Genomic DNA, 14,787 nt, shown 5'->3' with positions numbered 1-14,787 from the left:
TTTCATGAATCCTGACCTAAGTGGATTTCTACTTCTCCGTTTGCCTTCATTCTACCACTGAATTTATTCTTCACAATCAAAAAGATCGTGGTTGTTAATTATTTGTTAAAAGTGTCATTTTCTATTCAGAACCTCCCATGATTAGTAGTAGCTATAACAAACCATTTTTGGTAAAAGCACACTTGGGAGAATGACTTTCGGAATGGGATCCTCCATAAAATAACATCACTCCATTCTCTAGGTGGCCTGGCTCTGGGCTGGCTCGGAGGCCTAGGAATATACAAGAATACCACGTAAATTCCTTCCAGCCTGGGATGGTAATGAGTTCATAGCCCTGGGGCTTTTGCATCTCATCTTTAGTTCTGTCATTTCCCTTCCAACCTCCCAAAGGCAGGTTCTAAAATTCTATTATCATAATTGTGATGCAACTTGTAGTCATTTTGTTACATTTTCTTTATTTAAAAAAAAATCCCTCAGTAAAGAAATGAAGTAGAATGCTTAAAGAAGAAAGCTCACTCAAGTTGAAAAAATGTGGCTAAATTGGCAAAAAAAAAAAAAAAATGACATTTACTCCTTCTGCAGAGTTTAAATCATAAAACAATTCAAAATGGATGCTTAATTTCAGGCCTGGTAAGATATTTAAAGGAAAAAATTGCCTTGGACTTTTATAAAGTAGTTAAATCTGATTGGTTTGGTTCTTAAATTCGTATGACTCAAGAAGAACCTTTTCCAACAGTTTTGTACAGTTTTCTTTCTTCACATCCTAATTTCCTTACTGTATTTCCCTACTGAAAGAACTGTGATTTATTTAGGGAAGAAGAGTCAATATTAGGTTCTTAGTCTTTAAAGCTAAACAAATCTGCCCAAAGTTTCCAGTCATATTTAGATTTTTAAAACTGTCACATGTCCAAAATCTACTCCAACCAGAAACTGAGAAAAGTGACTCTACCTCATGGATTTTAATAGACTGTCTCTCCCTGAGGCAGGATACCATATAATCCATAAGGACCGGGTACAAACTGAGCTCTGACCTGCTCTGTCAATTTTATAATAGCATTTTGCTATTCTTCCTAATTTCTAGTAGTTATCATGAAAAAGCATTCACATTAAATACTTATTTTTATAAATGGCTGTAAACAAGGCAGCATATTGAAAATTTTATCCATACCTTCTTTTTTCTCTATCCAATAGCTATGGATCATAGTTTAGGTAAATTATAGTAGACATTTCTTACAGAAAAGAGCTACATATTTTTGATATGGCGTATAGTCAACACACACATTAAATTACAGTGTATTAAGATCACATTCAGCTGACTCCATTGGGGTTTTTCACTAAATGAGACTTTCAATTTTAAACTATCCTCTAAACTCTCATGCAAAATTTTCCTTACCAGTAGTGATCAGAGTGAACACATTTTCAGTCACTTCCTAAAACTAAAATACATTATTTTCATTGGTTTAAATTCTTTTTTGAACCTAAAAACATAGTCATTGTGAAATATTTTAAAAGAAAAGGAAATTGATTACCCCCAAAGGTAAGGTACACCATCTATAACCTACACTGACAATACTTTGGATATATATGTGCTTCATCGGTGAGTGAAAAATATGTCTTTTCTGTGGTCCTTTCAAAACTGATTTATAGTAAGCCCAGGGTACTACTAGTTTGCATTTTAGTACCACTTTTAATCTTGGCTATGCAATCATTTTTACTATAGCAGGTTTCTACTTTGGTAGAATAAAATATTTAATAAAAATACTCTATCATATAGCAGAAGGGCCTAGATTCTAACAGACATACTATAAAAATCATGTTAAATTATATCAAGCTTTAAAAGATTGATCTGCTGCATCAAGTTGTAAAGAATTATATAGCATGTTTAATTTTCATAGCAAATCTCACACTGATATAGACAAAACAAAAAAAAAACAAAAATGTACCTGGTTATTAGAAATAAAATAACTATTATTAAACACCGATTATGAAACAGCATAGAGTGGTCTCTCATAGATACAAAATTTCAAGGAAAGAATCAAGATTAAGAAGATAATTTTACAGTTTTTCCATGTTTTTTTCTTTTTAGCCTCAAATAAAATCAGCTGACCAGAGAGGGAGACAAACCATAATAAGAGACCCCTAATCTCAGGAAACAAACAGGGTTGCTGGAGTGGAGGGGGTGGGAGGGATGGGGTGGCTGGGTGATGGACATTGGGGAGGGTATGTGCTATGGTGAGTGCTGTGAAGTGTGTAAGACTGATGAATCACAGACCTGTACCCCTGAAACAAATAATATATTATATGGTAATTTAAAAAATAAAGGATGGGATCAGGAGGGAGGGAGAAAAACCATAAGAGACTCTTAATCTCACAAAACAAACTGAGGGTTGCCGGGGGAGGGGGGTATGGAGAAGGTGGTTGGGTTACGGACATTGGGGAGGGAATGTGCCATGGTGAGTGCTGTGACATGTGTAAGCCTGATGATTCACAGACCTGTACCCCTGGGGCAAATAATACATTATCTGTTAATAAAAATAATTAAAAAAAAAAGAACAAGTAGACAAAACAATAATCAAAAATGTTTAAAAAATGGAACAGTCAGTTGAGTCAGTTGACATTTATAGACACTCCACTCAACCACAACAGAAATATAAATTCTTTTCAGGGCAGTTGGCGCATTCACTGAGATAAAGGATAACAGTAAGAGTTTGGAAGAATTGTAATCACCAAAGTATATCTTTGACCATAGTGAGATTAAAGTAGAAATCAATAAATGTGATACATGGGAAAAATAAAATAAAATCAACTGTGAGATTATTTGATTTTTTTGTGATTGAGTGTCTATCACATGCAAAAAACTGTGCTGGAGACACTTTGATTTTTTGCAGGTGCCATGAAGTGTGTGCCATTTTCTCTTCCATTTTTCCTTTACTGGCTTACTTGAATACACTTGGTGTCTGCTTTGTGTTAAAAGAAGATATCTTGGGGCGCCTGGGTGGCTCAGTGGTTTAGGCCACTGCCTTCGGCTCAGGTCATGATCTCAGAGTCCTGGGATCGAGTCCCGCATCGGGCTCTCTGCTCAGCAGGGAGCCTGCTTCCCTCTCACTCTCTCTGCTTGCCTCTCTGCCTACTTGTGATCTCTCTCTGTCAAATAAATAAATAAAATCTTTAAAAAAAAAAAAAAGAAGATCTCTTAAAGATGTTTAATGTTTAAACTGTCATCACTTAGTAGGACCATCTTAATCATCAGCATATACCAAAAGATTTAAGGGCTATGGGAGTATGAATATTTAATTTGTAATACCTACCATGTTAGGCTAATGAAACTATGATCTTAATTAAAAAACAAAATTGGTCTACAAGAAAGAAAAAATGGATACTGTTGACCTTTATTCATTTGTTATGTGGCTCTTCATTGTATGGCACTAATTCCCATCTCACCATATGTTTCAGAGCCCCTTCCAATGTCAGCACCATCATCCATATCCTCTACCTTCCTGAAGACGTCAAAGGGGAGAACGTCCAGTTCCAGTGGAAGCAGGAAAGTCTCCACGTAGGCGAAGTGTATGAAGCCTGCTGGGCCTTAGATAACATCCTGATCATCAACTCAGCTCACAGACAAGTCATTTTAGAAGACAATCTTGATCCAGTAGACACGGGCAACTGGCTTTTTTTTCCAGGAGCTACCGTTAAGGTTTGAGTTCTTTTTTGTTTCTTCTCCTTCCCTTTAAAACCTAAAGCTTAATCAACCAGATCAGAAAAAGGTAACTATTTTACCAAATCTACTAATAAAGGAATAGGTAATATTCTTATTTAAGTTACCTTCTCTTTTAAGGATGGGGAGTCATTGGTCCAAAAAACATTCACTTATTCACCCATTTAGTAAGTATCTTTGAGGACCCACTGTGCCGTATCCTGGGCTGAACCTAGGGAATGTAACCACAAAAAGGCAGATGTGTTTCTTCCCTTCACGTGGCTGTCAACTTCATGGGGGGTAGTTACTTGTGTCAACATGCAAATACAAAACAACACAGTTTCTATGATTTGCTGGGTCAGTGTAGAGCTCTGGAAGTACAGTATTCAATACCAAATCCAGTCTCAAGGGATTAGGAAGGTGCTCCAGATGGAGAATCTAGGCAGAGACCAAAAGGTAATTTGGAGTTGGCCAGATGGGAGGAGTAGTGTTTCTAGAAACAGAAATCATATACAGAAGGCCTGGGTGGCAAAAGCACAAGCCAGGTCTTAGGCAACATTCAGTGTTCAGTGTTTTGTCTGATTTTGAGTTGAGGTTTGTGATAGTCGAGTCTGGAGATATGGCCAGTGACAAACCTTGAGGATCTTGCAAGCTGCTGTAGCGTTTGAGTTTTATCTTCAAGGGAGTCACTGAATTTCTCCAAGTATGTCTGACAATCAGATTTGACTTTTTAAATATATGTTTAAGGATGGAAGATGGGGTGGAAGGGAGAAAGTGCAGGTAGAGGAACCACATAGGAGGCTGGTAACAGAAATCCAGTGAGAGGCCCTGTTGGCCAGTCTTAGGGGAGAATGTGGATGGACTTCAGAGATTTTTAGGAGAGAGAAAAGAGAAGATTCAGACTTCCTGGGATGATGAGGGGGTAGCAGGTGGTGAGCACAAGGTTTGGGCAGGTGGGTGGACGGCAGTGCCATTCATGGAAACAAGAAACATAGAAGGAGACGCAGGTTCACAGAAGTTGATGAATTCACTCTGGACATGTTGATCTTTTCTTAATGGAGAGACACTTGATGAATAATAGTATGTTAGCTTCAGGTGTGACATGTAATGATTTAATATTTACTTATATTGTGAAATGATCATCCCGATAAGTTTTGTTAATATCCATCACCTCCCTTGTTTACAAAATTTTCTTCTTGTGATGAGAACTTCGGGATCTGTTAGCAACTTCCAAAGGTGCAATATGGTATTATTAACTGTGGTCCACCAGACCTTGTGGCTATGTTGATCTTGACAATCCTGGGGACAGTCAAAAAGAAGTATTTGGTGGGAGGTTAGATAAAGCAATCAGGGACTCTGAGGAAAGTTGGCAATTACAGCCTTTTGAATGAACATTGAAGTCATGGGCTTGCCTCCCTAGAGAGTGTAGAAGAAGAAACTGTGCCTAGGCAATATAAAGAATGCCATTAGACCCTCAGCTGGACCTTCTCGAGTTCCAATAAATGAAATTAAAATGCAAATACTTAAAAAAGCTTAGAGAACTTTTAAAAATGCAACTCAGTGGTACAATCTGCTGCTCGAACAAGGTGAGCTTACAGGAGTAGCAGCAAGTAGAACATAAACATTTATGCTCACCCTTTTTTTTTTTAAGATTTTTAGAAAAATTTATTTAGTTGACAGACAGAGTTCACAAGTAGGCAGAGAGGCAGGCAGAGAGAGAGGAAGGGAAGCAGGCTCCCCGCTGAACAGAGAGCCCGATGCAGGGTTCGATCCCAGGACCCTGAGATCATGACCTGAGCCTAAGGCAGATGCTTTAACCCACTGAACCACCCAGGTGCCCTTGCTCACCTCCTTTTAATAATGCTTTCAAATTCTAGAAAAATGATTCCAAATTATTTAGAACCCATCAACACAGGAACTCCCCTGACACAATAACTTCTTATTTAACAAATCAAGTGCCAGACAATTTACTTGAAGTCTATGAAATCACACCAATTGACTAGCATTAGGAACAGGCATCATCCTTACTTGGTGTGAGAAAACACCCAGTAAACCTTATGCAAATTTGTCCATATTCTTAGTGGTCCCTTGAAAGAGAGTCCATGGATTCCTTTCATATGGGCATAGGAAAGAACCTTTGTAAGGATATCCCACATCCTATCCACTACTGCTTGATTAAGAAGGATTTCTGTTGATGTTGTCAACATTGGCAAGAAAACGCAAAAACCCAGGAAACACATGGGGACCTCAAGGCCTGGGATTCACATCCTTTTCTCATGATGCTCATTTATCATTTGGACCCAGTACCCTTCACTCTATAAATGCAATTTTTATGCCTTGTTTTACAAGCTGTTACACTAATCTAATTAGCCATTCAGTTTCTTAATGGATTGTACTTTAGTACCATCCCTGATAAAAATGCATGAAATGTGGTTTTACTTCAGCAGTGATATTCAATTAAATTACAACTTTGTGTGGGTTGATAGTTTTGCTTTGTGGTCCATGATCTTATTCCCACACTTACCAATCATACGTTTGAGACTTGCCTGGTGACCTGTGGACAAAACCATTGTAGTAATGATATCTATCATGCTCTTTGACTGGCTATCAGGTAGAAGTTTTTCTCTGATGTTTCTTTTTGAAAATTCTTTTTAAAGATTTTTATTTATTTATTTATTTAGAGAGAGAGAGATCACAAGTAGGCAGAGAGGCAGGCAGAGAGAGAGGGGGAAGCAGGCTCCCTGCTGAGCAGAGAGCCCGGTGTGGGGCTCGATCCCAGGACCCTGGAATCATGACCTGAGTCGAAGGCAGAGGCTTTAACCCACTGAGCCACCCAGGCGCCCCTGAAAATTCTTTTTTTAAAACTTTGAAATAACATAATCTAAGAATTATCATTTCCCCTCATTTGTGTGACTGCCCTCTTGCTTTCTGGTTCAAATATCTGATTATGAAAAAGTTGCTTTTGCCGAGAGATTTGGAATTCTAGCAATAAAAATTGTTTATTTAAACTGTATGCAACCCCTTTATTAAATATTTCTCCTTCACTTGATGGCGTCTGAAACAAAAACTAAATAGAACCAATTAAAATGCGTAAGTGCATTTCCATGTTCCTATTGGTCACAGGGCATGTTTTAAACATTGTTTTATTTGGGGCTTTTAGTTTTGAGGGTTATTGTCTGTTTGCTTGTTCTACCTACATATTACCTTTTCTATATTCAGTAAAAGTCTCCAAGACGTTTACATCTTAACTAAATCGAAGAGTGAGCCTAACAGCAATCGAGAAAGTATGCTTAATTACAAAACAGAGCTCAGTTGCAGAAAAAAATGTCCAAGCACAGACAGAATACTCTTTTTTTTTTTTTAATATTTTATTTATTTGACAGAGAGAAATCACAACTAGGCAGAGAGGCAGGCAGAGAGAAAGGAGGAAGTAGGCTTCCCGCTGAGCAGAGAGCCCGACATGGGGCTCGATCCCAGGACCCTGGGACCATGACCTGAGCCGAAGGCAGCGGCTTTAACCCACTGAGCCACCCAGGCGCCCCCAGAATACTCTTAATCTAGGTAATAAGGGCTAGTTTTTACTGAGGGCTCACTGTTCCAGGAGCATGCCTGCGCACACACACAGACACACACACACACACACAGACACACACACAGGATTTCATATAATTCATCTCATATAATTTTACCTTTTTTTATATTCCATCTTTATAAACCAATAAAGCAGGTGCTATATTAGCCCCATCTTATAGATGTGGAAAGCAGATATAGAAATGTTGAGTAACTTGTCCAAAATATCCCTCTCACTTATGGGAGAGCCAGAGACTCACATAGAGGAATCTGACTTGATCTTGATTTCATTCACCATATGGCTTTACTCTTAGAGGTCATTAATAGAAACTGGTATGATTCTGTTTGTCCTGTGTTTCTTCCCAACATCCATTTGTTAAACTATCTGCCCATTTTCTTCCCCATCACTCTCTGACTTAGGTTAATAGATTCTTGTTTTTTCTCTTTCTCCATCTGGCTCCAGCTTTTTTCCATTTGCACTCCCTCCAGATGACTGCTTTTTATACATTAGGATTTAGTTAAGTTCGACCCAAGCACTAGCCTCTTTCTTCTCCTGCACACTCTTCCAGATGATTTTATTTTCATGGTCCTGGTTCCTTGCATCCTCATCTCCTGCTCCGCTCTGCTCCAACCTCACACACACAACACAAAATTTCACACTCCTACACTTTAGATAGTTTTTTCCGCCTTCTTTTTTCTCTGCCTAGTAATTCCCCAGCCTCCTTAAGGACCCAATTCCAAAGTCATTGTCTGTGTGAACTCGCTGCATTGTTCATGTCTCCCTCCTCTCTTTGTTGTTGTAACTATGGGGTTGAACAAGCAGGAATTGGGGTTGGAAACTGGCTGTGGAAAACAGGTCTCTTTGTTTCCCCCCAGTGACCACTCAGGTTCAGTCAGAGCTTCTTTATCTCTGTCCTCTTTGCAGGTCCCAAGACCGCTAAGAGACCAAATAAGTCATCTGATCATTTTAGTCTCTCAGACAGTCTCAGTTCAATAACAGATATGATCGGTTCACCGTAATCACCTAAGCTCCAAGCTTCATCCATAGCTTCTCCCCTCCTCCAGCTTAGGTCTGCTACATGGTGGGGCGGTGGTCAGCTCCTTCTCCTTCCTCACCACCCCATACATGTCAGCCCCTGAACCCTCCAGGACTGCATGTGGGGGAAGCGGAAGCAGCGGGAGGCAGTTACTGTTAGAAGCTGGAATTACTGATGCCTTGGCCTGGCAAGCCGTCACAGCTGGCTCTCTCTTCAGTCTACCTTTGGGCTCTTTGGAGATCTCCGGGCTCCTCACTAATGCTTGGGATCTTTCACCTGCTGTTCTTTGATGCATCTCTCATCACTGCTTCCTCGTCCAGCCATGGGGCCTCGGGTTGGTGATTACAACCTATTTCCACTGAGGGCTTCTTGCCCCTCCTGGGAGCCATTTGGGGTAGGATCGTAGACAAAGTAGGCTGTTTCTTGTGTCCATGGACCCAAGCTCTCTAGTAAACATTCACCTTGCATCCATGACTGGGGGGAGAGGAGCTACTTCTAAGCACAGCCCTCTTCTTATGTTGCCATCCTCCAGGCCGGTCTTGGCACAAGTTCAAGCTCATTCAGCATACCATCCAAGTGCTGTCCTTGAACACCAGTGCACCAGGCTTGAGGAGAGAAGAAGGACCTTCCTCCCCTGCTGCGGTCATGGGTGGGATGCGTAGGTCACCACCAGCCCTCTCTAAAGAAATCATTTCTCTGCTGCCCAGCTTCCTACTCACACCAACTTTGAGTTTGTATCCTGGCAGTGTGAGTGAGTAACCAAGCTGTTTTTTACCTCTTTCGCTGGATCCTTGTAGTTGGTCCGTCCTACCCTCACCTTGGAATGTGGAGTAGTTCGTGTTTTCTCTTACACAGGACATATACCTCTATGAGAGGTATTTACAACCTTGCTTTCCATTTACATGTCCCTCTCCCTGGGGAGAAGTTCATCTTCTTAAGCTCGGGCACTATGTCAACTCTTTGAATCTCCAGTGTTTGGACGTGATGGATTGTTGTTCAGTGTTAACGGAATGAATGAAAAGGTAGAAAAAATAACCTGAGGATCTAGTTTGTGAGGGAGGAAGATGAATTTCATATTCAATGATGACTTGGAGAGAGCTGAAAATACTGTGAATGAAACTGAAGACAGTAAAACTCTGAAGAAAATGGGTTTAACTACATTGGTTCAAATCTTGGCTTTACCGTTTATTAGCCATGTGGTTTGGGGCAACTTATTAAATCTCTTAGTTCCTCAGTATCTTCATCTGTAAGGGAGATAATAACAATATCCACCCAAGCTGTGATCATTAAATAAGAAAATACATATAAAGCCCTTACAACAGTCCCCAGCACCTAGAGAGAGTTTAATAAATATGTGTCCTCTTTATTGAAACTTTGAGAATAGGCTCCAAAAAGAAGTGAACATAGAGGAAAATGTGTGGAAGGCAAAAGATTGAGCTGACAACTCAGATTATTAGGTGAGGGAAAATGGGATAGAAAAAATACAGACCTCACAAATTATGTCATTCTTTTTTTTAAAAGATTTATTTATTTATTTATTTGACAGACAGAAATCACAGGTAGGCAGAGAGGCAGGCAGAGAGAGAGAGAGGAAGGGAAGCAGGCTCCCTGCTGAGCAGAGAGCCCCATGTGGGGCTTGATCCCAGGACCCTGGGATCATGACCTGAGCCGAAGGCAGAGGCCTAACCCACTGAGCCACCCAGGTGCCCCAAATTATGTCATTCTTATACGTCATTGAAGTAATGTCAGAATCAAATGCATTAAAATGATTAGGTCAGACACAAGTGTTGCCCATACATGTAACCTTTGGCAATCAAAATAAGAAGTGGTTTCCACTGGAATTAAGTTTCAATGCCACTCATGTAATCAGAATTATAATAGTTTCTATTATTAACAACAAATGATTTTCTTAAATGCTACTGTTCATAAAACAAGGGAATAGAAAGGAGTTGAGTATGTAAACTGCCTAGCTGATGACCTTGAAAATAGTGTTTGAGGGTGTCAGGTCAGATCGGAAAGAGGAAAATGATTCACATTCCCAGTGCATATTTCTCCTTGTCTTCTTTAGATTTTTTTGCTTCAGTTTCTTTGGGAATATTCAATTCATTTCATCTGAACCCGTTCTTGTTTATCTCGAGTAGGGCAAAATGATATAAGACCAAATAGAGTAATTAACTTAAGGAGTTTATGTGATCTGGAGAATTGCAATTATAGGTCACCGGTTTAAATCTGCCCTGGGTTGGTAGAAGGCCATTACCATCTGTTGGCTCTTGGGTAATTAACATAAAATAGATGTATAACAGTATTGGCTTTTAATATCGAATCTGGCCTTACATTTGTTGTGCTTTTTGATTTGGGGTTGGTAAGCTTCAAGAGGTTATGGGATTCATCTGTTCTTCCTATGTTTCTCCTCTGTTCTCTTTACAAGTGCATGGCCTTGCCTGACTCATCTTCCAATGTTTTTCCAGAAAACTTGTCCATGTGGAATAAAGGCACACCACATTCTTATGCTTCTAATTACGATCATGATGGCAATTTATGTCCCACAAATCCCTAAGCAGCCCTTTGTTCGTGGCCAAGTAGATGGGGTTCTAAATGCCAATAAATACAGTGCTGCACGTTGAAAAGCCCCCCAGAGCACCACCCTCATTAGCAAGACCCCAAAGGAAGCAGACTGTGGCCTCACAAGGCAAGCAGACTGAAGGCTACTCAGTATTGAATCACCTGCCTTAATTACTGGTTAAGATGATTTTGCCTTCATTTCCAGAATACCACGTCCCTTTTTAACTTTTGTATATGATTTCTAGAAGAATCAAGAACTATTTGTGTCCATTGTTCCTATTCAAAAGACATGGAGTGTCCTCTGCCGGTTCATCTGCAGTTGCTAGAAGAGCTCAGGGCACCCACGGCGCCCATCCCCCAGCTTGCAGGCACACGTCTCCTGGCCAGGTGGCTGCGGGAGTTTGTGCCACATTCGAAAGTGGGAGGCACATTCTTCCTGCCTAAAATGGGGCAACAGTTCATCTTAGGGCGTCTTCCGGTGCTCCAACTCTGTGACAGTGGTCTTGGTTTTGCCATCAAGGTTTATGGGAAATGAATCGATTTTCTAGCCCTTTCCAGTGAAGACTTAGAGTATCAAGGATCAGCATTTCACCTTGGGTAGGCGTCTCATATTCAGGAATGATACTTGTGTTAGTGTTGGTGCTGAGCAATAATAAATAATAATAGTGACCCTATGGTGATAAACAGTAGTGACAACAACAATAGGGAGAGTCGTCGTGATAGCATCTCACGAAGGCTTCCTACGCACCAGCACCAGGAGGAAGGCTGTATCATCCAAGTTTTGTTTCTCTAGTCGGTAAACACTGGGCGTCCATAACTGGAGGCTTAGCTCTCCATTTTCCTTAGTCACTCTTGAAACATCTGGACAGTTCCATCAAAGCTATCTCTTTCCAGCTCCTCAAACATACAGCCTTCAATCTGACAACATCCTTCATTTCAAGGTCAAAGACAAACACTAAATGTAAGTTTGTGGAGGGCCAGCCTGGAGCTCCTTCAGCTAGCTGCCTGCTGTCCGTAACTCACTGTCAAAGAGAAAAGCCACAAAGATCAGTGAGGCAGTCATAGGAGAACCCAGGGGCAGACGATGAGGAAAGAGCTGTGAGCAAGTGTTTGGGTTTTGTTGGTTTTTTTGTTTTGTTTTGTTTTGTTTTTTCTGTTTTCCTCACCTTTTCATAGTACCCACGAAACAGAGATTCCAAATGGATTGATGTGTCACGGAGGGGACTCTTGGTCAAGCACGTGCTTCATTTTGTTTGTTCACTCTCATCTTTGGTGGCAGCCAAATTTGTATTTTGAAAGCATGAATCATTCGTGGCTCTTAGGTATCTGTGCGTTTGTGTGTGTGTGAGAGAGAGAGAGAGTGCGTGTGTTTTGCTCAGTCACAATTAATAAATGTTTATATCCGCTCAGCCAGCCTGGTTACATCCGGCTTGCAAAGGCATAAATCACTGGCTTCTGTAGCCTCTGGAATTGACCCGCAGATTAAATGCAGATCACTGTGAGATAGGTGCCGTTCCGCATATTTTTTATTGTTAAGAACTCTTCCCACTCTGATTGCTGGGCCTGCACCTGCTAATCTTTCTCTCTTTATTACCTGAGTTCATTGCGTAGCTAGCAAAGAATTCCAGATTACTCCTTCTACACATTTATGTCAACTTGTGTTGAGAAGTAAATCAGTGCTAGACGTCACAGATTCTGTGAGGAAGCTTTGTCCTTTAGCATGGGCCGTGCTTTGATCACGTGTATTTAAAAGAAATTTCTTTTAAAAGTGATTTATTAAGTTTTTCCAATGTAGTTCCAGGGATTTGGAATAACTAAGTATACAGAATTTAGAAGAGTCATACGTTAATCTTTTCTCTGTTACTGCTTCCTCTTTATTACATTTACTGTTGATAAATATGCAGTAATAATGACAATTTTCCTGTTTAACAAACACCAAAGGCCCTAATGAAGACAACAGCCATTAGGTAAATCAACAACCCATTAAGGGGGAGCGTTAAGTCAGAACAGGAGAGTCTATTAATTTTCTTATAGCTCTTGTACATGAAGCATTTGCCAAATTCATTGTCCCAGTGGACACTAGGCACGTCTCCAGTCCTGAATAAGAACTGGAGCTTTCATTTTGGGATTCTGCTGTCACCTGTCTAGTACTTTTGTCATGAATTGTGGAACTGTTAATGCAGAATAAAAGGTCATTATGTCCAAATTAAGAAAACGTGTAAATTAATTTGTCTGAAAATTCGAAGTCTTCATGCAGGTTGAGGCTAGTGAGGAAAACCTAAGATGAATGGTGAAAGGGGTGATCACACTCAAAGCAGAGCTCCCTTTTAATCGTGCCTTTTGGGGGATGTAATCCCCTAGCAGATCAAGACCTGACTACTATAATGCCCAACTTGTCTTCCAGAAATCAAGCACCCCAGACAATCCAGTCAATGATTTTATATTCTTTTTCACATTATCAGGACAAACAGGAGGAAATCAGATACACTTTCCAGAAACGTGCTTTGCAAATCGCTGTACTGGAAACTATCTGGTGTGTAACTTGAGGGATTTGAGTCCCGGCTTTCTAATGAGGATAAACCTGAGCTCAGTAAGACTTGTGGCTAGTCCATGTTCCCATGTCTTTTTCCATTAAGAATCGGAATGTTAACTATGATCTCTCTGGCCGGGTTCCAGCCTGGTTAATTGCATGCTGTCTACCTAAATTCCCTTTGCTTGGGATGTTCTTCACTTTGGATTGCATTGCTCTTATTGTCATGTTTCCCCCAAGAGGTGGATGCATGATATCGTAGAATGAGCCAGAATATAATTTGTCAAGTTAATAAGAGTACTTTGGGGATGAAGGGTTAAACATAAGTAGTGTGCTTTTCACAATTTCCCTCCGATGCTGCCTATTTGTACAGTAATTACTGGGGAATAACATTAGTGAAACATGGAATTGGGCCAAATCACCGTGACAAGGATGGCAATAACATGGAATCAAATAATTCTGGTAAATTCTACTGGAAGTAACTAGTCAGACAAACCGCCAGAGCCTCCCTGACTGGTGCACCTTTTTTGTTTGGTTTTGATCTGAAGCTACCACATTTAATCACTAATTAGCGCCATGTTCCATGAGATTTATTTTACTTTATAGGAACGTCAGAAACATAACATTTTTCATCATTTCTGTGCCTAGTGCAGGACATAGCATGGTAACCTGTCCAGTGACACTCACTGAGGAAGGTTTGTTAAGCAAATGAATGAAGTAAAGTTTGTTAAGCGAATGAATGAAGACGGGGCAATGAACTTTTACCAATTTCTTGAGATACGCCAGTCTTTAGGAGGCATGTCACCAAGAGTATCTCATCTAATCCTCACAATTACTCCCATTTCACAGATGAAAAGACAGAGGCTCAGAGAGGCCAATGGCTTCTCCAAGATCAAACAGTTATGACGTGTGTTTTACTAGAAAGCCAGCCTTTTCGTTCCTCAGTTTCTTGTAGCCTCCCACATTGTACCTGGCATCCTCAGCCTTAATTTGAGAAGGCAAGTCCAAAAACCTCAGACCCTGTGAAAGTCAAGTTGATCTCCATAGACAAGGTTAACAACCGCCCTATGGAATTTTACATTGTTATTCTTACTCTCATTACTCCAATTCAAATCTGTCACTGTTGCCACTTTGGAGTTGTCATAACTGTTGCCAAGTAATTATACACTTGTCACAAAATATACCATAAATCGAAACTTTATGAATCTTGGTACAAAGTGGCTCAAATGTGAATGCTTAATGAATCCAGAAAATAATGAGAAAATCTATTCTTTAAGCTCCCTAAAATTCACTCACCATGGCTGAGTCCATTGTGTTGACTAGAGAAAATGCACTTCAGCCCTCCTGCACCTGGACTGTGTTCATAGCCAAGTTTTCCATTTTTTAACTGGCAT

At 40.2% G+C, this 14,787-nt stretch overlaps 1 protein-coding gene across 2 annotated transcripts in view; it reads left to right on the top strand.

Annotated features, from left to right (window-relative positions):
- Positions 1 to 14,787, top strand: part of RELN (reelin) — a 510,603-nt gene that overhangs the window by 293,281 nt on the left and 202,535 nt on the right. For both annotated transcript variants that reach the window (XM_046020402.1, XM_046020401.1), the window contains exon 10: positions 3,454 to 3,694. In XM_046020402.1, coding sequence (XP_045876358.1) covers positions 3,454 to 3,694 — 241 coding nt within the window. The remainder of the gene's footprint in view (positions 1 to 3,453; positions 3,695 to 14,787) is intronic.

This window comes from Meles meles, chromosome 10, assembly GCF_922984935.1.
Source record: "Meles meles chromosome 10, mMelMel3.1 paternal haplotype, whole genome shotgun sequence".
Classification (NCBI taxonomy): Eukaryota; Metazoa; Chordata; class Mammalia; order Carnivora; family Mustelidae; genus Meles; species Meles meles.
Note: the sequence above shows the minus strand (reverse complement) of the source record. Positions and strands in the feature narration are given on the sequence as shown.